This window comes from Sycon ciliatum, chromosome 5, assembly GCF_964019385.1.
Source record: "Sycon ciliatum chromosome 5, ocSycCili1.1, whole genome shotgun sequence".
Classification (NCBI taxonomy): domain Eukaryota; kingdom Metazoa; phylum Porifera; class Calcarea; order Leucosolenida; family Sycettidae; genus Sycon; species Sycon ciliatum.
In genome coordinates this window covers 37,654,410-37,680,549 of record NC_088647.1, presented here as the reverse complement: position 1 = coordinate 37,680,549, position 26,140 = coordinate 37,654,410, and the positions used below count along the sequence as shown (strand labels likewise).

Below are 26,140 nucleotides of genomic sequence, written 5' to 3'. Positions count from 1 at the left end.
GACAACTGGCAAAAAATTCACCAGCCAGCAGTAGATGAGCCGTCTACGGATGCATCCGCCAGACGAAGGGTGGCTCGTGCGGGATGTCGTACGCGAATGCGACTCGAATGCGGAACTCCGCAAGAGTGCGTGCTTGCGCAAGTCGGCTGCGGCGGCACGGCGGAGTGCGTAAGGTCACCTAAATTCATCTAGCGGGAATATTCCCGTGCGGGGGGGGGGGGGGGGGGGCGCGGCCCGTGGCGTGCTGGTTAACTACGGTTTGCGCAACGCAAACCATTTCAATCAGCTGTGTGGTGGATACCAGGCTAAAAATTAGTGGCGGTCAATTATAGTGCGTTTCAAAAGTATAGACCTCTAGGCTTTTTCGAATAATTCAAATTTGGTTTGAGCTTTTTGAGAAATTTCTTTGAAATATTGCTCAGGCAGCTCACGCAATTTTTCTCATGTGAATTTCTAAGCGATTGGATAACAGACGTCCAATTTCGAAAAATTCATGCACAAAGTGATCACAGATTTTATGTGGTATAGATGCTGGCCTAACGGTTTTTTGAAACCAGAGGTCTGGACTTTTGAAACGCACTATAGTGGCGATCATTTCATCAGTCTTGCAAGCTGTTGAATGGTGTAATCCCAGCACAAGTTGCTATGTCCAACAATGTTACATAGCTGTTCGCTATAGTCGCTTTAGCGATGGGCATGTCTGAGGTGAGGTGTGTGTGTGTGTGTGTGTGTTTGTGTGTGTGTGTGTGTGTGTGTGTGTGTGTGTGCGTGTGTGTGTGTGTGTGTGTGTGTGTGTGTGTGATTTCCAATCGAGAGGTTGCGGGTTCGATTCCCGGCGATTATGGTCGCACACGTCTTTCTTCTCTTTCTCAGACTCCTCCCGACTTGTCTTTCATTCTCCTGGGTGGTTACCAACAGCCAGTGCATGCCGGAGTATGTGGTGTGATGTGTGTGCAGAAAAATATGAAAAAGACCAAACGTAGGGAGTCACTGGCCAGAAAAGCCCCTTCATAGCTGTGTGGTGTAGACCAGGCTGAATAGTGGCGGTCAATTCTTCAGCCTTGCAAGCTGTTGAATGGTGCAATTCCAGCACAAGTTGCTATGGCTTCTGCTGTAGCATTGCCATCATCGCCTCCTGCGATGGGCGTCAAAAGCTCAAAGGTCAAAGGATAGTGTGTGTCTGTGTGTGTGTGTGTGTGTGTGTGTGTGTGTGTGTGTGTGTGTGTGTGTGTGTGTGTATCTGTCTGTGTGTGTGTCTGTGTGTGTTTGTGTGTGTGTGTCTGTGTGTGTGTGTGTGTATGCAGAAAACTACACAGACCATGACTGCAGTGAAGAGTGTATGAACCGTGCTACAATAACCAGTTTATCATCGTCCTGAAAGTACTTCAAAATGTCTAACAGTAAGTCAGACCACCAGTCCACCATAATTGAATGTGCAGTATCTTAGCAACAAGCCTTTGGTTACATGTGATTACAAGAGCAAACAAGAAACAAAACTCCTATAGACAACAGACTTGCTGAAGAAAGTAGATACCTTGTAGAGAACCAAACCCATTATGGATTGTTTGTTGCTTACAACCTTTGAGCCGCTGTTTTCCTGCCGACTTGACTTGTCATTTGACTGATTGTGACTGCCGTCCGTATACAAGAAATCCATCAAATGGTTCACTTTGTAAACCTGCAAGAAAACACCTTCTCCCTGCTTAAAGTACAGTTTTACGGGGAGGTAGCTCCACATCAGTGGAGCTTGACTGTGCTAAGGAAGGGTGTGGGGTGCAGGAGGCTACATGATGTTGATGTGTCCAAACATGACCCAGTTGTCATGGTGATTGGTTGTCCAGGATACTGTCTCAAAATTACTAATGATTATCTGTCAATGCTGTTTCGATTAGTTAGTCATTCCTGTATATTTGGTTTTTTGTCTTTTCGTATTCTTTAGATGAACCATTTGGTGATCCCAGGTTCATTGCTAATATCCTACCCTGGATCTGTGAAATTGATACAACGAGGTTTCGACATGCTGTGCAGGGCAAATGCGTGTTCATAAGTATAACGGAAATTGAGACATTGCTGCGTCTGGAGAAGTACGAAGGAAAGGAAAAGCATAATTCTCACATCATCAGTCTTATTCTTCCTGGAGGCACAGCTGCTTATAAACTGCTCTGCAATGCAATCCATGACTTGGGTCCACTGTACAATGAAAAGTACCAAGAAATGCTTCTCCTGTTGCCCGTTGACCAGCGACCAACGGCCAAGACATCCTCTTCCGAGACAGGTAATTGATATGTGTAGAATGGGGAGGGTTTCAGGGTTGTGGATGTATCATTAACAGTCTGAACATGCCCAATTTATACATTGCCACCAACCAAACTTCTGCTGTCAAGGGAAATTTAAGTTTTGTACCTTACCAGCAGAATACAACTCATTACACCAAAGTGTCGTCTAGCTAAAAGTGAACTATACCCCTCTTGCGGCCGCGATACACAACAGAAGGCCAGCTGTTTAGTTGGAGAGAATACTTTGTTCTTTCTCTAAGGAGACGTCTGGGCAACTGACGTATGACAACTGACAACTGACAAGTGAATATTATCCAGGAAAGTGGTGCACTCATCAGGGCAAAAGTGGTGCGCTCATCAGCACAAAAGGTGCACGGGTCAGCGATACAATGCTGTCCCAATGGGGACCAGTGCGAGAAGTGTGTGCAGAGCGGGTGACTGTAATGCATGTGAGTACACCTGTTGCAAAAGCGCAGCAGCGTGTACCACGATTCAGCAGCGTGTACCATGTACCACGATTCAGCAGCATGTACCACGATTCAGCAGCGTGTACCACGATTCAGCAGCATGTACCACGATTCAGCAGCGTGTACCACGATTCAGCAGCATGTACAACACTATCCCCCACCGAAAAAAGACATCCTCTCCTGAGGATGAAAGCAAATAAATTGAAGCCCAAAAATGTGAAGAAGACAGGAATGGAATAATAGCAAGGAAGAACACGTCTACAGAAACAGGAGCGATTAATCAGTGAAGACACCAGATACCACACAAACAAATCGGTTACCAATACGCAAAAAGACATTAAAGAAAAAATCACACAGCGCTACCCTGAATAGCCCCTGGGATCCACCCTGACAACCACAGGGATAACACCATAATAACACGGGAAAACATATAGTACATCCGCTTGCAAAACCGTAAAAAAAACCGTCAGACACCTACTGTGACACACATGTGACCACCATCAACACCCAGAAACCACAACACCCACAAAGGCAAACCGATACAAATAAGCGCATGATCCCTCCACCCCTCCAGCCCACCAGGCAGACCGTGGTTCACCATGATCGGACGCCCACCCAGACCCACATGCCGAAACACAATACAAAATAAGACGTTCACGATAAAATTTCAACCTTGATCTATAACGAGAATCCTAGATGCATTTCGCACCTCCCACCAAACCAGAATCTAGCAGCTTTGCTACATTTTCGGCAGTGCATGCCTGAGCACGACAACGCTCCACACAGAACATGGAGAACAGTTGCATTTCACGAAAAGCCCTGCCCTGTCTATTGTGTTTGACTTTGTGAAATGCAGCTGTGGAGTGTCAACCAGTCATACAAACTTTAAAATCATTATCCAATGAAAAGCAACACGAAGCGGCAATCCACATTTTTCATGTGTTTTGTTTCTTTTGTACTTCACCTCCTGTGCAGTTCTTAAGCAAGATTCACAGAAGCTTTTTTTGCGATGCGATACGCGATGCGACTCGATCTGCGATGGACGCGTGCGATGCGAACTCGCGAAATACCAGTCACAAAAGAAGTCAGCGATGCGACGATGCCTTGCTGATTTGGCGCGAAGTTCAATGCAGTTGGGTACGTCACCATGGTAATCGCGCAGTTTGGTACAACTTGTACAAATTTATAGGGAACTCTTGAACCTTTGTACAACTTTGCTGTAGAAAAGGTCAAAATCGTATGCCAAATCGCTTGTCGCATCGCCAAAGTTGACCCAAGCTCAACTTCTGCAATGACCCAGTTGCGGCAGTTGAATGGGCTGCGAGATGGCTGCGATTTGGGGATTTCCCGGTTTCGCAGCTGTCGCATTGCGTGTCGCATTGCAAAAAAGCTTCTGTGAATCCCGCTTTAACCATGTGTGTATGTATATGTACGGTACAATCAGTAGTTCACACACACACACACACACACACACACACACACACACACACACACACACACACACACACACACACACACACACACACATAAACACACACACGCACACACACACACACACACATACACACACACACACACACACACACTATCTACATTTAGGAATATACTTGTCAACATATCATCACAGTACATCTGTACAATGATATACCATCAAACAATTTGTTCTTTTTCCTCTTTCCTGTCCTGTGTTTCACCACAGTTGATGTTGCTACTATGCGTGCAGGCAGCAACACAGCTAACGATGGCACAGTGACATGTAATATACTGTTAGTGAATGATGATGGAGCAGACAATGGTGGGCACATTCAACGTCTTAAACAACATCTACACAGAGTGAATACACATCTGTGCAAGACCACCGCTGATCATTCAGATCTAACTTGCTTGTCCGGCAATGTCAAGGATTGCTTCGTGCCCATGCAGGCTCTGACGGAGAAAGATGCTCTGCAGCTGACGTATCGTGCGCAACAAGCTGCAACTCGCCGTGTCACTGGAAGACAGCCAATATCTGACCGTACACCAGGCGTTGCTATCCCAGGAGCTAAACAAGATAAGAGTGACAAAGTGGAAGGAGGAAGGCAGTTTGTTCTGTCCAGCGCTAAGCAGCTCTTGTCTGATCCCCATTATTATGAAGGTGTAACTAGCGCTGGCAAAAGTGGTGTTGGTGTTGGTGGTGGTGATGACACAGTTGACACAGACATTCTGGAAAGTTGCATCGTAATTGGGAACGCTGGGCAGGGAAAGACAACACTGAGCAAACGAGTCATTGCCGACATCATGGAGACAACGACTGGGAATCTGGCAAAGATTGAATTCATTTTCTACGTGCCATGCCGTGATTTGAAACGTATGCAGTCAACTGATTGGTGTGTATTTCTTGGTTTGGACCAGTTGGGCATCAGTACACAGGAGCAATCTATACTGCTCAATTACCTCTCTGAGCATTCCGACCAGGTATTGATCGTTATTGATGGCATCGACGAACTTGGCAGTGGTGGGTTTGGCAAAGGATCAGCAGCCCAAGCTGTAATATTGAGGAGCAGCAGCAGTAACTATTCACTACTACCTGATGCTATTGTAATTGCAACTAGCCGACCATCTGATAAAGCGTATCAGCACATACAGCATTTCCGCTTACGTTTTCGACTCCTCGGCTTCTCGGCAGACCAGCTCTTTGCGTACTGCTCACGACGGCTCGGAGAGGAGGTTGCGAAGCAGTGCATGGCAGAGCTCTCGCAGCCGACCAACTGTCTGCTGAAGGAAGCCATTCGACAATCTCCACTCCTATGTGCTCTGCTCGTTCAGCAATATCCCATCAACAACTCTCTACCCTCCAGTGTGACACTTTTCTACGACCACTACTTACGCTCCTCAGTCGCAAAGCTGGAAAAGCGACGAGGAAAGTTTGGTCAAGTACGGCTTGCACATGACGTCATCAGTCACTGCAGTGGTGGCCGGCACTTCAGTTGTGGTGATCTTGTCAGTATCCCCGTGGTAATAGAACATCATTTGGAGCGCTATGTGAAGGAGACAAGCAACAATGATGAGGAGTGTGATCACCATGCCGTGGAGCTAGTCAAGGCATTGCACAATCTCTACACAATGTGTCTTGCAACATATCAAAGGGGCATGGCTACGTTTACATCCACGCTGTCAACCCTCCACCAGTCCATTTGTCAAGATCTCGGCTTACTGCTCAACCCTGGTATGCATCCGTCGTTCGTCGGTTCCACTCAGACTGTGTCCTTGACTCACTTGACACTGCAAGAGTGGTGTGCATCGAGATGCATCATTTCTTCTGACTCGTGCGCAGACATCATCCGCAGCTGCATCAACACTGTCGGCACAGACTTGAACACACTTGTCTTCTGGCAGTTTGTCTTTGGAGCACTAAAGCCAGACATTCTATTTTCATCATTGTTGGCTCTACAGTCTGAAAACAGCATCAGTGATCATACTGTCAGGAGCAAGAAGAAGATGCTTCTGTTCATGATGAGATGTTTGATGGAAAACCGCATTTCACTCCAACATACCCACACTCTGGGATATCCCAATCAGGACACTGACATAGTCACCCATAGCTGCTATGCTATGTCAGCCAACCTCCTGGCCAGTGATGGAATTGATGTTAGTGGAATCCACCTTGAAGTTGTTGATGTGATGGCTTTACATACTGTTTTGGAGCTTGTAGACCATGTAAAGTCTCTGGATCTCAGCAATTGTAATCTGTCAAGTGACAGTGTCATTTTGCTGTCTGATCAACTGGATAAATGCGTCAAGGTGACTTTGCTTGGTGCCAATCTCACTGCAGCACCATTGGCAAGCATATCAAGCACACTGTCTAGATCAACACGGCGTACCCTCCAGGTTCTTGACATTAGCAACACAAGGTTGACCAGTGGATCTGCAGATGGAGCAGCACTTGCTGGATGTGTAAAACACCCAAGTCTACTGCACCTGAATGCAGCAAATACTGTACTTGGCAATGATGGTCTGGCAGCATTTGTGAGCAACTTGGCTCCATGTTGTAACCTCGAAAAACTTTCACTGGGATCGTGTAGACTGGATAGTGGCTGTGGATCTGACCTGGCAACACTGGTCACACAGTTACCACACCTTGACAGTCTATGGCTGGGTGACAACTCACTCTGCAACAGTGACGTGTCATGTGTACTATCCAGTCTCCATTCTCATGATACCATACAGCATCTCTTGTTTGCCAACAACAGACTGACTGATGAGCTAGCCGCTAGTGTGGTTGACTTTCTGCAAGCTCGTCGCGGTCGTGAGCACACTGGGAGTGTCAGCACAACACTACCACCATGCAGGGTTTATCTGAGCGGCAGTGGTGTAACAATCCGTCTTCTACAGGAAGTGGCTACGTCTAATCAATGTGGTGGTGACATAATCGACATTGGCAGCCGCTATGCTACTGGTACTTCAGTACAGACTGAGTCAATTGATCAACTGGTCAGTGTACTTGGTGGTGGCCTACATTGTACGGTTGATGACTCCATGATGTCATCACTTGGTCAGTACCTTGCAACCAACACTGACCTAGACCTACTGGACATATCACTGTGTAACATCACCGATGCTGGAGCAACTGCTCTGGCAACATCTGGCCTTGCTCACAACACAGTGCTGAAATACCTTTGTCTGGCCAGGAATAGGATACAGCTATCTGGTGTTGTGAGTGTACTACATGCAGTGACATCACCACAGTCACATGTCAGTGCATTGGGTCTGGAGAACAACCCAGTGTTTCATGATATACAGCCCAGTCATGCTGATTTCAAACTGCTATGCCAGCTTCTCTCTGGATTCCACCGGCTGCGCTTCATTTCATTTGCCAAGACGGGCATGAGTGATGAAGTTGGTGCAAGTATCCTACACTCTCTCCATCACCATGCGCGTATTGAATGGATGGATATGGCAAACGATGAGATTGATGATGCCACAGTGCATGCCCTGGTGGATATGATGAGGAAGAACACAAGCTTGAGATTGATCAGCCTAAATTACTGCAAGATCACCGATGATAGCATTCAAGCCATGCTGCAGTCACCGGGCATCATGGGAATGGAGGGTGTACACTTGTACGGGAACCCATGCTCTATGGACAGACTTCGACCTCCATTGTACAATTCCAGGCTACGGTATAGCAACTCTACTGTCCTGGAGTTCATTTCGGATTGATTGCAGGAAGACGTTGCACAACATCAGCATATTCCCAGGTATGTGTTGTACAGTAGTAGATGTACAGTGTTGATCAGTGTATGAAATACGGGTACACCTGTTTGTTGATGAATAATGATGATCAGACAGACACTACACTAGTCACCCTAGCTAGACTCTCCATCTACAGATGTGTGTACTTGACCAGTACCATAAAGTCTGCAGCAAACTTTCCGGTCCACCTCAGCTGGTCTGTATCAGGGAGCAGTAAAGCGCGATGCACAATATCAATTCTGCGATGCGATGAGCGTCGAGCGAAAGTCTTTTTTCGAATCGCACGAAGAGTCTTCGATGCACAATGCACGGCACATCGTTGCAGGGCATGCACAGTCCAAAACTGTACGCGAGCTGTCATGTGCGCCCGCCGTGTAGAAAGTGATGCGCATCGCTCGTCGCTTGTCGCAGAAGTTGAACTAGGCTCAACTTTCCGCGATGAGACCTGCGACGGAGGTGCGATTCAAAATTTTGCAGAAAAACATTTCGATCGCATTGCTCGTCGCATAAGTGATATTGTGCATCGCGCTTTAGCCAGTTAGTTGTAGAATGCCAGTAGCGTCGGTCAGTGTCGTGCAATGTTATCGCATGAGCTGATTGTTCAGTAACATGTAGGCTTTGCACAGCAAAGTCTAGTTAGCCCTGGCACACGCGCAGTATTGGCATATTGCTGTGAGTGTATGTCACGTGACTGTCCCTGCACGATTTACAAGCTGGCAAAATTGTACGGACATCCTGTTAGTTTAATGGTGTCATATCGGAAGACGTGTCTTCTTCCAGCTCTTGAATTGTCGGGATGTGAAGGAGCGTTCCTTTGCAGTTGATTTCTGGATGTGTCAAAATGCAGTTTTAGCTTTTAACCCAGGCCCACGGGTACACACGCAAGTCAGGTCACACGCACACACACACACACACACACACACACACACACACACACACACACACACACACACACACACACGCACGCACGCACATTCATGTACATAAACATAATTGCAGACACTCCTACGCCCCGTCTGTGCGTACAACGGCGTACTCACGTACACACTCACAAGCACTCAACACATAGGTTTGGGGGTTGCCATGACTTCATTTTGATTAAATATATTAAATATAATAGTATGTGATGATAGACCAGTTCCAAGACAGCAAATGATAATATTTGCGTCATATCATCACATTCGGTTGTCAGTAATTCGCACCGCCCACCGGCGGCAGACGCACGAATGGCCCACCATTATATTGTATGTGTGTGGTGTGACGCCTCATGCCAGGCAGTTGTTTGAGTTCTTGGCCACTGAGGGCTAGCCTGCAGCTGCCCACCGTGGGCCGGTGACATGAGCGGCTGGGGAGGTCAACAGCCAAGCCACTGAGGGCTAAGTAATCCTGCCCGCTGTGGACCGTTAGCACACTGCCCACCGAGGGTGCACAAATGGCCGACATGGCCAGAAACATGCCCGCTGCGGGCGCATGAACGGCCGCCCAGAGCAACAGCTTACCCATCGAGGGTTAAAGCATACTGCCCAACCGAGGGCGCGAGAGAAGCGTATAGCCCGACCGATGGCGCATGATTATAGCCCGATCCAGAGCGCATGATTATAGCCCGATCCAGAGCGCATGATTATAGCCCGACCGAGAGCGCATGATTATAGCCCGACCGAGAGCGCGAAGAAGCGTATAGCCCGACCGAGGGCGCATGATTATAGCCCGATCCAGAGTGCATGATTATAGCCTGACCGAGTGCGCATGATTATAGCCCGACCGAGGGCGCATGATTATAGCCCGACCGCAAGAATAAGCGTATAGCCCAATCGAGGGCGCACGAACGGCCGCCAAGGCCAGAAACCTGCCTACTGAAGGCTAAAGCATACCGCCCAACCGAGGGTGCACAACGGCCGTCAAGGCCAATAGCCTGCCCCCGAGGGCTACAGCAAACTTCCCGCCAAGGGATAAAGCGTAGTACCCACCAAGGGCCAAAGAATGCTGCCCACAGTGGACCGATTATATACTGCCCACCATGGGCTGAATCATATTGCCTATTGAGCAAACGAAAAGCCACCGAGGCCGACAACCTGCCCGCCAAGGGCAAAAGCATACTGCCCGCTAGGGCCGACCTCATACTGCCCAGTGAGGGTGAACGAACGACCACCGACGCCAAGAACTCACACAACTGCCTGGGATGAGGCGTCACACCATACACATACAATATGATGGTGGGCCATTCGTGCGTCTGCCGCCGGTGGGCGGTGCGAATTACTGACGACCGAATGTGATGATATGACGCAAATATTATCGTTTGCTTTCTTGGAACTGGTCTATCATCACTTTGCTGAAGTAATCAAAATGAAGTCATGGCAACTCCCAACTTATGTGCTGATTGCTTGTGAGTGCGTGCGCGAGTACGTCGTTGTACTCACAGTTGGAGTGTCTGCAATGTTTGTGTACATGAATGTGTGTGTGTGTGTGTGTGTGTGTGTGTGTGTGTGAGTGTGTGCGTGCGCATGCGCTTGCGCATGTGCATATGCAGAGGTATGCCCGGAGACCTGGGTGTTTACACGTGGGCCTGGGTTAATGGTGGTGTTAGTGGATATCATAGCGTAACTTGTAGTTCCTTGGTCCTTTTTCTTTTCTATTTTCTATATGCAGGTCATTTCTTTGTGTGTTGAATTTGAATACGAGAATGACCGTACTGCCTACGAACTGCCTGCCTTTCCAGAAGGCCAACATTTTTGTGCGATTTGTGTGCATGTGTGTGTGTGTGCGTACGTGTGTTTGTGCATGCATCTTTGTGTGCATCGTGTGTGTGTGTGTGTGTGTGTGTGTGTGTGTGTGTGTGTGTGTGGTGTGTGTGTGTGTGTGTGTGTGTGTGTGTGTGTGTGTGTGTGTGTGTGTGTGTGTGTGTGTGCATGCATGTATAATGTCTTCTTTAAAAACTTTCTATCACTTCCAGCCGTTGCTGAAGGAGTAGGCAAGGACAGAGCTGATGTATTGTTCAAGTTTGATCTACCAACCAACAGTCAATGATTGCACAACTTCCACTGAATGGTGTGTGTGTGTGTGTGTGTGTGTGTGTGTGTGTATGTGTGTTTGTGTGTTTGTGTGTGTGTGTGTGTGTGTGTGTGTGTGTGTGTGTGTGTGTGTGTGTGTGTGTGTGTGTATGTGTGTGTCCCATATGGTGCAGTGGTATGTGCAGCGATTTCCAATCGATAGATTGCGGGTTCGATTCCCGACGATTATGGTCACACACGTCTTTCTTCTCTTTCTCAGACTCTTCCTGACTTTTCTTTCATTCTCCTGGGTGGTTACCAACAGCCAGTGCATGCCGGAGTATGTGGTGTGATGTGTGTGCGGGAAAAAAAGAAAGAAAAAAAAGAAAAAAAAGAAAGGAAAAAAAAGAAAAAATGAAAAAAATGAAAAAAGACCAAAAAAAGGGATTCACTGGCCAGAAAATGTCACTCCAAATAGCTGTATGGTGTAGACCAGGCTGAATAGTGACGGTCAATTCTTCAGCCTTGCAAGCTGTTGAATGGTGTAATCCCAGCACAAGTTGCTATGGCTTCTGCCGTAGCATTGCTATCATCGCCTCCGGCGATGGGCGTCAAAGGTATGTGTGTGCATGTGTGTAGGCGTGCAGCACACATCACACTGAGTATTGAATTCACTTGAGTAGAATGTAATTTGTGTGTGTACTGTTTTCAATGATTGTATTGTGTAGCATGCATGACTGCATGGCTGAAGAAACAGTTCAATCATCAGTTTTCTGCTTATTCTAGGATTTACGCATATAATTCCTCACAGTCAAGTATACACACAAGAATACATGATGTTACTGGTAGTGCAACTGATGATGTTGCAGACAATACTTCTGTTCATACTGTTGCACACTACGTAGCTCTCCGTCACGATTCTTCTGTTGGTTTTGTTGATGTGGTTATTGTCACCAGCAAGTGCTGAGTACACTGTACAATAGTCTTATAGATATGTATATACAGTATAATTATACTGATGGTGTTCACTGCTCTTCTGCTTCTGCTCTGCTAGTCGATTGCTGATGTACGTGTTTGTCAATATTGACACCAATGCCAGCATTCAGTAATGAAATACATTCATTGTTGCTGGTGGTACGTTTGCTGGTGGTACGCTTGATCAGCTGTAGCCGGCACTCTCCTGCTCCTAATGACTGTGACGAAGAGTTTATCTAGTCTTGGTGTGATGAGACGCGCGGAAACTCCATTGCTCTCAGTCCACACTGCACCGCGGCCATGCTGCATCACCTCATCACACATGATACAGCTGTAATGTATTTCCTTGATCTCAAGCATTCAGTCACGGTCTGCACTGCACCCCGGGCACCATTCCAGAGAGGGCAGTATTACCCCCAATAGAGTGCACCATTCCAGAGAAGGCATTATTACCCCCAGTACAGCGCACCATTCCAGAGAGGTCATTATTTTATTACCCCCAGTACACATAGTACATTGCACCATGTAACTTTGCGGATATCTACTGCATGTAGATGATGTCAAACTTACACTGTACTGTTGGGTTAGAAAGAACTGGGGGGTCAGCCTGGTAGTAGCCTAGAGCATTCCTATTTTCATGTACTATGGTTTATGCACAGTTGAGTTACTCTCTATACATTGGTATGCTGTGCCAGGGTGAAATTCCAGCCTGCATGTCCGTTTTTCACATAACCCAACCGTTCTTCAGCACCCCACAGTACAGCTGTGTGTACTCTTGATGATGTAACCATGCACTGGTCATGTGACTATAGATATTCAGACAGACCGTACACATATACACACACGAGTGCAGTGTAGCTGGCTCAAACGTGCAGCGACGTACAAAACAACAGTAAATAGATGGTAGAGTGTTGATTGCTGTTGCAGGCAAGAACAAAAAGGATAGATTCAATAGATTGGAAAGCTTTCAGTATGACAACAGGCAAGCCGGGGTGACGGGGAAATCACTGATCACGGTAAACTCACGTCATCTCAATAAAAATGATACGTATACGACGGCGGAGGCAGCAGGCGATGGAAAGTAACCCGGTACATGATTCACTATGTGTACTATGCTGAAGATGCTGAGAACAAAAACACACAACACACGCCAACCACTCCACGATGGTGTGTGCAGAGCAGTAAAACTGAACATGGGAGGGAGATAAAGTGTGTACTGTGTTGCCATGGTACCCACTGCTGCTGCAGCTGTACATACAGATATTAGAGGTATGTAAACAGGAGAATGACGTCATGTCTGCTGCTAGTAATACTATTAGTCTTGTAGTAATGATGAGCTTACTTGCTTACAATAGGTCAGGAATACTAACACATATTCATATGATTACTTCACCATTGCCAGCCACTGGCTATGTAACTCTGTAGTTGTTCCTGTGTTGTATGGGCAGAGCACAAATACTTCACACTTACATTGATATGCAGAGTATCATCTTTGATCACCCATACAACCACGGCTACATAAGCTACCAGACACTGAGATCACGGGCCGAATGCTTCATGACGTGCATCTTGCCTTGAACCTGTTGCAAAAGTCACATACTTGAAGTACATAGAACACAATGACATCCACTTGGATTATTGTTTCCACAGGCCAATCACTACAGAATACAGAAATGAAACCGTCGGCTAAACCAAGAAAACACAAAAACCACCAAGGAACTACAAGTTACGCTATAAAGTCCACTAACACCATCAGTTACAGGGGCATCTGAAGTTATTATAGTGTGGTAAGGTCAGCCATCTGAAGTACAAGTTACTCGTGGGGGAGGGGTGGCTGAGCCGAAATTTTGGAAATTTAGAGTCCAAATCAGTTTATTTTATTGGTTCACGGGGTGGTACCTGGGGGCAAAAAGTGATACGGTCAATAGCGTAGTGACCGTAGCGTGTCCAACACCCCTGTGTCACATGACAATCAACTCATGCGATAACATTGCACGGCACTGACCGACGGTACTGACCTTCTACAACTAACTGGCTATCACCTCCAGCTCTAGCAAGTCTTGGATGCGCACTCCAACAGCATTCCAACTTGGAATGTTCTTAGTTACATGATAACATAGGAGGGGAAGGTGAGCACAACCAAGACAAGCACAAGCTGAAAGTCTTAGCTGTGAAGGCCGATGTACATGCATGTCCATGACGATACTGGCAAGACCATTGGACAGCACGGTCAAACCAAGATTCAAGGACGCATAGCAACATAGCACACAACTTGTCTGGCTCTAAAGATTCAACATGCATGAGCTGATTGTCAAGTAACTGGTGGTGTTAGTGGACATTATAGCGTAACTTGTTGTTCCTACAAAATAACCAACAAGGCGTCGCAACCCATACCCGCTGAGCAATGACACAAATTCCACTAACAAGGCTAAGAGAAATTTATATTTTAGAATACAAGTCATGCAGTACCGTATTTTCCGGACCATAAGCCGCACCCCCTCCCCCTCCCCCCCCCACATTTTTTCGCCACGAAATACAGACATCTATTTGACGATCACTGTTATTTTGGTCATTGGAATATAAAATAGAGGTTGTGACTTCGGCGATGATTTTGTTTAGGAATGGGTTTGCTCCCACACTGGAGCTCGCGCTATTTCGCCGACGACTTGACACTTGACTGACTCACGACTGCCATCCAGAGAACACGAGAAGTCCATTCTCTGGATGGCAGTCGTGAGTCAGTCAAGTGTCAAGTCGTCGACGGAATAGCGCGAACTCCAGTGTGGGAGCAAACCCATTCCTAAACATTGGAACATAAGCCATTCTTTTGGATGAATTTTGAGTGTTCAAAGTGCGGCGTTGTCTACAGAAAATACGGTACGTAATTCCAATACCATCGACATGACGGAAACCTCGTGCCCATGCACGGTCACTTTGTCTGGCCAACTCAACCACACACGAGAGTGTATGCATGACTACACACACACACACATCCTTGAACCTTGAACTTGCCCATTGCCAGAGGCAATGATAGAGAAAGGACTAATATGGCGGCAACCGGCAGAAAGGTTCGTGGCACACAATACACACACACACACACACACACACACACATACTGTACAAACACACACACACACATACTGTACGCACACACACACACATGCACACACATGCAGTACACACACACACACCTTTACCTTGCCCATTGCTTAGCAATGATAGCGCATAGTTAATTCTCCAGTCCACGACAGAACGACTGATTGCGTTTCAGGTCGCCACTTCGACGGAACATGCGGCCACAGGCGCAACCGTAGCCAGCAGCAGAGGGTGCATTGGGTGGTCGACGGGCAATGGTACGCCACTCCGGACTGTTCTGGGCTGCACCGTACCATCAACATGTTGGTACCGGTGGCTCAACCGACGAAACGTCATCCATAATGACGTCCCTCCACCTCTTGCGTGGACCATACGCGGGGCGCGGGGCAGGCAGTTCACCGAAGAGAACACACTTGGGCAACCGGTGATCTTCCATCCATGTCACATGTCCAAGCCAGCACAAACGCCGCTCCCGTACGATGTGACCAATGTCCTCAGGCACTCCAAGGGTCTTTGCAAGGGCTGAGGACACACACACACATATACACACACACATATGCACACACACACACACACACACACACACACACACACACTTGCACTTGTTGCTCACTGCCAAAACTGGTCATGTGGGTCTCCCCGGGAGAGGGGAGAGAGACTCAAAAGGAGTCTTGGAAAGTTGACTCAATTGGCTGTTGAACCGCCCAACAGCCGACACCCCTGAAACACACACACACACACACACAAACACCAGGTAATCGGAGCGTGTGGAGTGCCACTACCTGGAAAAATGAAGATGGAATACTAATCAGGATGTTACATGTATGTTTGAGTGAAACTTTTATTTTATCTTATTTCAAATTTCTTCCACACAATCAACTTACATGACATGTACTTACTTCCCATCATCTCAGTTTTCTTTTCTATCCATCCATCTGCACTCCATATCACTCCGTATCACTGTTGTAGAAATATTCCTCCAGGTGTGTACTAGTCTCCACAGCCATGTGATGACACTTTGGGACACGTCCCTAACACCATAGCACTCTCCAGTTGTACTTTTACATTTGCCCAGATTATCTGTGACCACAACACGAAATGCATAGCGCCAATCGATGGATGAAGTGTTCATTGAAGAGAGAGAGAGAGTTTGTAAATACACGTGTCTTTCCACTTTTTCAGCAGCTTACCGTCTTGAGCTCACATCCTATACGAGATCTCTCACGCTGGCTTGCACCTTGGCTCTGTTGACTTTGGACGTGCCATCGCAGAAAACATTTTTCACTACAGGAGCTGCTAATGCAGAGCGTTTTTCCACGCTCGATCCCGGCGCTCCGCCTCGTTGCGCCGTTGGTGACACTGACCACGGTCACAAGAGATGTCTCAGTAAGATAACGAGCACCACAACACTGTCGAGATCAATGAGAAAGAGAAAACACTGAAAACAACAAAGAAGAATGAAAGTCAAGTGCATGTATGCGACTTGCATGTGTTGCCACTGGCAACTGGTTCTGTGGAGAGGACGATTTCTTTTGCGATTTTTAGTAATAGTACAGTGTGCATGGACCGTTGCTATGCGCATCGAAGGAACCGTGACCATGGTGACGTCGGACGTCCTGTATTTTTCCGTGGCGCTTGATCTCAAGCACGGACCACTTGCCTTGGACTGAGTCTAGTCTGTCGCCGTGTCGGTGCCCGGCGGTGGATTCACCATTGTTTCGTTGAGTCAGTGTTGTCACGGACGTGAAGCCTTTGGGCCAGTTTGGCTTTGGCTTTGGAGCTGGTCCGAGATAGTTTTTTTAAAGTTTTCTGTCTTGGATTCCTGTCTAACTGATAAGAGTGGTAGTCGTCGATCTGCAGGCCCCCGCAGAGTTAGGAACTCATTTCGTTGCACGCTAGCTCAGTGACTTCTAGAACCAGTTGAACAATCGCCAAGAAGAAGCCCAGCCACTGTTTGAAACTTTGAACGCGTACTTTGTAAGTGTAACTAACGTTCGTTGCGCAGACCATCGCTCACCAATACTTCAGGCATTAGTCCGACTGTCCGTATACGAGTTTAGCGGACACTGCGAGTCTTTTGGACAGTGCTAGCGGATCAAATCGAACTAACTACCTTGAATGAAGTTTAGTCTTCTACATGTCCTGGAGTAGATTCTAGACTCGTTGTTCTTCCTACACACGCTGTCAAAGTTGATTACCTGTATCAGTATACTGCAGTGTTGAGTGGAGACGAGTGTGAAGGTTAGTACATGGAGCCGGGGACCGACTCATCCATGCAGTGGCGTATGAAGATGTTTTGGTTTGGGGGGCTGACTTGCTGGCAATGACCTTGATGTATGTTGGGCTATGCTAGTACCTATTGTGCGTATGTACCTGTGTACCGGTAATCCTTCTACGGAGATTTGTATTTGTGTAAAAGTATGTGACAACACATCATGATATAGGTGCTGCACTACACTGGACATGTACATAATATGACTGTGTGTGGAGCAATCGTGAAAACCGAGTACTGCACTACTACTGGAATCTGGACAAGAATAATGAAAATGCTGTACATGTAGATGTATATGTATGTTGAACACCAGGGATTGCACACAGCCACCACTGGATATGTAGCTCTGACTGACAGCCTGGCCAAAGTCCAAAGGGAAATTTACCCGAAAGCGTAATACCGGTACATCTGTAATGGTGAAAGAGAGTCGACCATAAAGCAAAACTTACTGGCAAAGGCAGAGAGATACTTGTAAGCTGATGTTAAAGACTTCCCTGATTTTGGCTATTGCAAACAAGAACCTCGTACTCTTGAAGGAATCTTCTCCTGCCAGTGATAAGAAGTACACTCATACCTCGTTTATCCGGGCAGTCCGGGACCTTGCACTGCCCGTAACTTTGAAATGTCCGTAACTCCGAATCATATACATCTTGATGGGGAAAAGGCCATCGATATGGCATATGACGTCAATATTTCTACGAAAAGTGACAAAAGAGTAGTAATATTTCCCCTGAAACTCGCCCAAATAGTGCCCGGTAGACCGAAGTGCCCGTAACTTCGGGGTCCGGATAACCGAGGTATGAGTGTATAGCAATGTAGTATGTTCCACTGATAACGGATTTTCCACAATGACTAATGTGACCCTGGTGAAATATTTAGGAGGTAATTGAATTATGGCTGCAAGCCTCGATCGGGCTCAGTTTCTAATGAAAATGTTGAAATTTATGACCACCGCCCAAGAGTTTGGTGGTCGTATCTAGAAATCTTCGCTCTCCGAGAACTACTGTGCTTATAACAGTCAGTCACGAAATTTTTTCTGGAAAGTGACTTTCTTCAGAACGCTGTGGTATAGCAATGAGAAGCACTGACTCCGACTAAAGGAAAGTACTCTTGCCTTTCCGATTTTGAAGAAAACTGCCCATGAAAAACAAGGCTTCATTAGCTGCTACGATGCAAAAACAACCAAGGGATGATCTAGTGAGTGTGCTTCACGCCGGTGACACGCACATTCTTTTAGATCTGAAAAAGTGGAGACTTATGACTGTAGTGATGTCACTTCTCTGTGGATGACGTCACAGTATAAGAATTAGCAGAGAAGTAGTGTTCTCTGTCCACCCGGGAATGGGTACGAGGGAGCACGGTGTGGGATAAAAGGAGGTGACGAGTGCAGGGTCGACTTCTTTTGTCTTTGTGCGGAGAGTTGAGTGAGAGTGCCCACCCCAGTAATCATCATGTAATTTCAGAATATATATAATATCATCGCTTATATTCTTCTAGAGTTGTGTGGATGCATAAGGCCACACGTTTATATTTCTATGTTTCTCGTCACCTGAAAATCGAAAAACGTATGCGAGAGGTGGAAAAAATTTAAATGACCGAAAAATAAAAAAAGTTTATTAGACCTTTGTTGACACTAAAATCCACAAATACACCATGCAAAATAGCATCCATAGTTAACACCTAGTATGTGGTAGGAGCTTCTGTCACAATCTGTGCATGTGCAGCTAGATTGCGCACAAAAAAATGGCGACCTCGTATCATGTGTCGCGCAGGCCAGGCCACATTATGTCCATGTGCATGAGTGTGCTGGTCCCCACATGCACGGTCAGTGCAGCACATGTTTTTATTTTTTCCTCCAGACTCCTGAATCGTATGCGCGCGCGCGGGTGACGAGAAACATAGAAATAAAAACGTGTGGCCTAATGGTCTAACGTGTTGGGAGTTTTTTGTTGGACTAAGCAATGGTTTTGTATAGTCCTGACCACGGAACTGTGTGCAAAGACGATAAGTTGGGGCGATGTGCGGTGGTGGCACCCACTGGCAATATGGACGTGTTCAATAGTGGTGTACACGTATGAGTGAATGTGCGGATGTGTGCAAAACGAGTGGAGTGCAGGGTGGACAGAGAAATGATTATGTACATACATGTACATGAATGACTGCAGGGTCAGCTCTGACTACGATTGATCTGAGTGCATGACCACTGACTGATCTGCACTGCATGCATGATCCTCACTTGCGTGTTCATCAAGTTTAGGGCCTTTGGCCCCACATCCACCAAAAGGTTAGGGGAGGGGGGGGGGGGGGGGGCGGCTGGCTCCCCCCTTGCCCCCCCCCCCCCGCCCTGATTCCTACACCACTGCCATGATCCGTGGAACATTTGGTTCGAAACACGATTGTACTGATAAATGATTTGTATTCTCTCTTCCCTTTTCTCAGACTCGACAGCGCACTTGTGAACATCACACAGCACTCTGACTCTACTTTGCAACATTCCAAGCAGAGAACTGCGGATGAGCAGTGACGGCGAAAAGTCACCAAGTCGTCGCCAGTTTCAATCCCGCATCAAGACTCAACACACGCTGGTGTGAGTTAGCGCACCCTTCACTTCAGCTGACGCCGCAGTTCTGTTGGACCGACAGCAGGGTGGCCGACAAAAGCTACTGGACACTGGCGTACGCATGCACAGTATCTTCACTGTTGCCGAGGTGATGGCTGTACTGCAGAGCAATGGACGTATTTCTGACGCCCAAGTAGACTCTGTCAAGCAATTTGTCAAGGACAATCAATTTTAGGCGTACGTTCCTGTTCTGTTTTGCTGATACCCGTACGCTGCTGCTGCTACTGGTTATCTACAGGTTACGTGAGTGATGTCATCACATGTGCTTTTGTATGGAGTGCATGATGTCATCCCATGTGCTTTGTATGGAGGACATGCTGTGGAAACCAGTGCTGGTTTTGAATTGAGTAGCGAACAGTTTATATTGAGATTTGAACGGCAAACAGTTTGTATTAAGTGGCAAACGGAACAAACAGTGTTACGAAAGTAGTAGTCATGTCACTGTGGCAAAGCAGCAACATCGCACTGCTGTTTCCAAACACAGTGTCCTCCACCTTGTTTCATGCTGTCAAGCTAGCAACAATGACCTGTGTGCGTGTGTGTGTGTGCGCGCGTGCGCGTGTGCGTGTGTTTGTGTGTGTGCATGTGTGTGTATACGTGTCAATAGTAAAACAGAACGTCTGCGTTTACGTCAGCAGTAAGTCCACGGATTCGCATGTGCCAGAAGACAGGCAGAGTGGGCAGAGAGGGAAAAAAAATGTAAGACAGCAGGCGATAAGCACATAACTCATGTTCGATGCTAGGTGCTCAATGCACGGGATCTATTCGAAAGATTAAAAAATAAAACAAAAATAACAGACAACGACGACAGGTTTGTAACTCATGGTCGATGGTAAGTGCTAAATGCACGGGATCTGTACAATGCCTCTGTCCCATCCATTAGTTACTGCGTACATCTTGGCACAGCTCCATACATCCACTGTACCCATACACCCACGTTTAATACCCATACATACTCACAACACTTTCCAAGGTATGTGTGTGTGTGCGTGTGTGTGTGTGTGTGTGTGTGTGTGTGCGTGCATGTGTGTGTGTGCGCGCGCGTGTGTGTGTGTGTGTGTGTGTGTGCATGTGCGGTCAGGACTGGAGGGACTGGCGCGAACGTAGCCGTCGGAAGCCACCAAGCCAGCCCCAACCAAGAGGCTTTCCAAAGGTCCAAAGGTGCATGAGTGTGTGTGTGCATGTGTGTGCATGTGTGTGTGTGTGTGCATGTGTGTGTATCCCGCATCATCCGTCGCCACCGGCTTCGTTGGCTGGGTCACGTCGGCAGGATGGACGACTCACGCGCACCGAAGCAATTGCTGTTCGGTGAGCTGCTTGCCCCCGTCCTCGTCACAGCCCGAAGAAGAGATGGCGAGATGTGGTGTCGACTGACCTGGCAGACCTCGGCGTGACCACCTGGCTTGAGAGTTGCCAAGATCATCCCGGCTGGAGACGAGTTGCGAGTAGCACTCCACCACCACGGCCCGCTCCGGATCCTCTTCTATGTGTCTGTGGACGCCCATTTCGTCGACCAGGAGACCTGAAACGACATGCCAAGTTCTGCGCTCGTGTTCTCACTTGAACTTTCCGACATTCGCTATCATTGCGTACGCAATGGGCAAGATCAAGGTGTGTATACCCAGGCGCGTGCTCGGCTCTCCTTCCAGGGGGGTGCACCACTTCCAGACAACAGCAATTTTCAAAAGGTTGTACCGGTGACATCATCAGATATTTGTACATGTGACGTCATTATTACTGTTACAAAGATTGTATGTCATCAACAATGAACACAGTACAGCATCATATCAATTTTTTCAAAATAAAGGATGGAAACTTTGCAAATGTTTAAAAACCAATCGGTCGACGGCACTGAGTCTGTGCCAGGCAGGCCGATGCAAACACACATTGCACGGATATAGCTAAGAACAATCGTCACACTAGTTGACGTATCTGGACAGGATTCGGCGAGGAGAGCGTCGTCGAAAGAACAGCCCCTACTTCACTACAACTAACTACTAGTACAATGTACAAGACACAGGTGCAGCATGTGCTCCCGTGAGAAGTCGGGTTTTCCGCAATACATTGGTGACTTTTCAATACCCCGGTTGAAATATTTTGGGGGTGCGCTTGCCCCCTGTGCCCCGCGCCAAGCACGCCCCTGATACCGTATACGTGTCAATAGTAAAACAGAACAAAAAAAAAAAAAAAATACCGGTACATGCCATGATGCCAGTGACCATGGGAACCATTGACACTACACGTAGATCTACTGTGAGAGACACTGTGACAGGCACTGAAGTCAAGAGACTGGTTTATGGTGAAAATACACATATGAAGAATAATTCTACAATCATCGTGCTCATGTAGATGTAAATGTACCTCAGTGACAATACCTGTATGCCTCTCTACGTCTACAGCTAGACGTCATTGTTGTTAGCTCTTGACAGCATGAAACAAGGTGGAGGACACTGTGTTGGGAAACCAGTGACCTTACTACAACCATCCATGGTTGGCAGAGCTCCGGTCCATTGGAACCATCTGAACCATAAATAATGGGTGTTGAACCGGGTTCTTCTGACCCTCATTATGCTAGGCGAGTTTAGAGTTACACATGGGACAATGTCATGTAACTCTTGGGTTACCATGGTTACCGGTATGTGTTCTGAGGGTGTAGTCGGAGGTGTCTTTATATACAAGTATAAAATGTTTAGTTATGCCTTATGATAAGACTAAGATGGTATCAACTAACGGACTAAGACTAAGTCATGTAGCATAGTGTAGGCCGCATGTTTTGGCCACGACTAGACTGCACATCTACATGAGTACTATAATTATACAGAAGCCTTGCTTGATAGTTACATGATGACTAATGAGGTAGGAAGGCGTGAAAGCGACCTGACCCTGACCCTGACCTGCTACTGTAAAGTGAGAAACTTTCGCTAGAGATTAAATTTCGCTATTTTCGTGACCATCACACATTCGCAAACACATGTATAAATCGCCGCAAATCTCTCCGTACATTGATCGTAGACAGTACAAGATCCGACTGAAGAGATAGAATCGCAAAAGTTTCGCACCGTGAACCAGCCCAATTTATGAAAACGCTAAAATTGCGCCGCGAAAGCGTGTCGCTTTACAGTACATCAGGTACATGGTTGGGTTGAGCTGAGTGCAACCTCGACGAGGTCGGCTGGATCGGAGGCTGGAGCCGGTTGTCTGGCGCGGCCGCGGCTTGATCGTTTTTTCCGTGGCGAGTGATCTCGACCACAGAGGCACAGACTGACCCGCATCAGTGCCATGCTACCATGGCTACCACGCGATCGTCGACAGGCTTGGCATGGCTGTCAGTGTCATTCCTAAATCCTAGTGCCGCTCATGTGACTAACGCGGGACGGGTGACGGGTAGGTCCGACTGGGTCGACTACCATGACTACCTACGCTACATGACATGAGTGGCACTAGGATTAGGAACGGCCAAGCCTGTCGACGATCGCTAGCGCGCTGGGCATTCTGTGGTGGAGATCACGCGCCACTGAAAAAAGCGATGAAGACACAGTGAGTAGTCGACAGACAGTAGGCTACGTGACATTGACTTTGTACACCATGTAGATATACACGGCCCCGGGCTTCAATCGATTTGTCTCTTGCCTTGGAGCTGGTCCGAGATAGTTTTTTTTAGTTATCTGTCTTGGTCCGTTCTTGTAATCGACCAGTCCGCTGTACAGTACTCAGTAGATGCTCCCGACCGAGAAGGAGCAAGTATTAGTATTAGTTTGTGTTCAACGTTTCAACGGTTTGTCAAGAAGGTAAAATCAAACACAGGCGTAGTTGCCACCGTAAGACTAGGAGACTTAGTAAGAGTACCAGTCGCCCATCTTCAGTCCACCGCAGAATTAGGAACTCATTTCGCTGTATGCTAGGCTAGGCTAGTAGCTCAGACTCAGTGACTTCTACTAGTTCTAGAACCAATTTGTAGAAGCCCAGCCACTGTTTGAAAACGTTGAAGGCGTGCTCTGTAAGTGTAGCTAACGTTCCTTGCGCAGACACCATCGCTCACCAATACTTCATTCAGCAATTCGTCCGACCGTCCGAGTCAGTTGAGTGGAAACTTGAGCTAGCGCACCCTTCACTTCAGCTGATCACCGCGGCTTAGACTGTGCGGAGCATGCGCATGCGCATTACTCCAATTCGCCACCGCGGCTTAGCGAAACTTTGAAAGCTGACTGATTTCGCCCCTCTGCCAGCGTCAGTAGCACGGTGAGTTTCAGAGATGCTTCATGTCTCACTGCTAAAACATGCATGCTGGTTGCTCTTGGAGAGTTTCTGGATTCAATCCAAACAAATCCAGGGGCATGAGCAGGGATTGGGGGGGGGGGGGGGGGGGGGTGCTTTGGGTGCCAAAACACTCAAATTTCCGATCTTGGTTGGAGAGACAGAATTGTACACTGTCCGTTCATCACACGTGCAACTCTGCAGAACGAACAGTGACTGTTTACCTATCCACAATATTTCCAAATGTAGCGTATTTTCAGGAGTATAAGCCACACTTTGAACGCTCAAAATTCACTCAAAAAAGGGAATGCGGCTTGTACTCCGATGATCAAATTAACAGTGATAAAAAGGGTAGATAAGTGTATTCCGTGGCAAAAATGGGGGAGGGGGTGGGTCTGGCTTATACTGCAGTGGCGCTTATGCTTCGGATACTAGCGTACTGGTGGGTGTTTTCAAAATGGTCAAGGAAATTTCTGAGATTAATGCGATTAATAGTATTAGTGAAGAGGACATTACAAAATGATGAATGAGAATATATGTATCTAAAATGGTTGTTCCTAATCGATTTTCTTGAGACTATCATCAGGGAAAATCGTCTCACAATAGAGGCTATATGGAGAAACAAACTACTTATAGGTTATCGGATAGTGGGAAGTATACAAGGTGAGGTGTGAAAAAAAACTAAAGTGGGAGAGAAGACGAAAGAAATTAGAAGAAAAGATCTAATTTCTTTCGTCTTCTCTCCCACTTTAGTTTTTTTTTCACACCTCACCTTGTATACTTCCCACTATCCGATAACCTATAAGTAGTTTGTTTCTCCGTATAGCCTCTAATGTGAGACGATTTTCCCTGATGATAGTCTCAAGAAAATCGATTAGGAACAACCATTTTAGATACATGTATTCTCATTCATCATTTTGTAATGTCCGCTTCACTAATACTATTAATCGCATTAATAAAGTTATTGTCTCCTCGTCGCCTTTAAATTTCTGAGAGTGTGTAGATGTACAGTAGGTAGAAGTAGGCTAGTACCTGTCTGCAGTGGAGTGGTGTCAATACATGATTGCAATGCTTTGTGACAGGGAGTAGTAATATAGTAGTATTTTACTACTCTCTGCTTTGTGCATACTGTACAAGTAGGCTAGTACCTGTCTGCAGTGGAGCGGTGTCAATACATGATTGTAATGTTTTGTGACAGGGAGTAGTAATATAGTAGTATTTTACTACTCTCTGCTTTGTGCATACTGTTTATCCACACAAGCAGCAACAAAACTGGATTCTCCACAGCACCACAAGATATGTGTTGAGGAACAAATCAAGCAAAGTAGAATGTACTACTTACAAGCTTGAGCAGGCCAATGGGAGTTATAAAATTTGGACTTTGATGTATGTGCATGTGAGTGTGTGTGTGTGGAGGGGGGGGGGGGGGGGGGGGGGGTTGGGGCTTAGAATGTGCAGATCCATTGTTTGAAAGACGTTCATGCTCCATTTTTCTTGCTTTCTTCAGATACCAATTTCAGTGCGACGGCCGGCCGTGTGCAAGTATTGCTGGTACTATGGTCTGACGCTAACTGTCAACATTGCTAGCCAAGAACTGACGTGCAGTGAATGAAGCCTGATTGTCAATTCTTGTAAGTTTCAGTCCTGGATCAACAGTTGCTGAACCACAGCACAAACATACAACACAGGCACGGTTAGAAAGCACACCATTCCACTGATCACCAACTAGCGATTACCTTATCCATCCTCTATGACAGTGAGTTTGTGAACTGTGTGGCATGCTTGCCAGCTAAGTTCATGAGTCAAACAGTTTGCTTGAGATCGAGACTGTAGATGTGTTCAGGCGGTAACTAGATGCTAGTTTAGACCAGAGACAGTTGTTGAAGGGGAAAGGATATGTTAATGTACTGCAAGACCAGAGACAGTTGTTGAAGGGGAAAGGATGTGTTGTACTGCAAGAC

The 26,140-nt window shown here is 46.9% G+C and overlaps 1 protein-coding gene and 3 long non-coding RNA genes across 5 annotated transcripts in view; 3 read left to right on the top strand and 1 right to left on the bottom strand.

Moving 5' to 3' along the window:
• The window catches only part of LOC135818591 (uncharacterized), a 195,562-nt gene that overhangs the window by 72,899 nt on the left and 96,523 nt on the right, over positions 1–26,140 (top strand). The window lies entirely within an intron of this gene.
• On the top strand, positions 1,391–10,375 carry LOC135816499 (uncharacterized). The gene is made up of 3 exons (XM_065329693.1): positions 1,391–1,400; positions 1,940–2,275; positions 4,443–10,375. The coding sequence occupies exons 1-3, from the start codon at positions 1,391–1,393 to the stop codon at positions 7,940–7,942; spliced, it is 3,846 nt and encodes a 1,281-aa protein (XP_065185765.1). The 3' UTR covers positions 7,943–10,375.
• Positions 12,837–16,442, bottom strand: LOC135818593 (uncharacterized). 2 transcript variants are annotated; one of them, XR_010553713.1, is made up of 4 exons: positions 16,224–16,442; positions 15,933–16,113; positions 15,135–15,555; positions 12,837–13,517 (listed from the first exon to the last, which is right to left on the bottom strand). It is a non-coding gene; the product is annotated as an uncharacterized LOC135818593 (long non-coding RNA). The 2 variants fall into 2 exon arrangements; XR_010553712.1 differs by lacking the exon at positions 12,837–13,517 and having other exon boundaries at positions 14,664–15,555.
• Positions 19,749–21,453, top strand: LOC135818573 (uncharacterized). The gene is made up of 2 exons (XR_010553703.1): positions 19,749–20,168; positions 21,007–21,453. It is a non-coding gene; the product is annotated as an uncharacterized LOC135818573 (long non-coding RNA).

What these genes read in the sequence shown, in the direction of transcription:
- LOC135816499 (XM_065329693.1), top strand. An exon ending in GACATCCTCTTCCGAGACAG is followed by an intron (nt 2,276 to 4,442) that starts GTAATTGATATG and finishes GTTTCACCACAG; the next exon opens with TTGATGTTGCTACTATGCGT.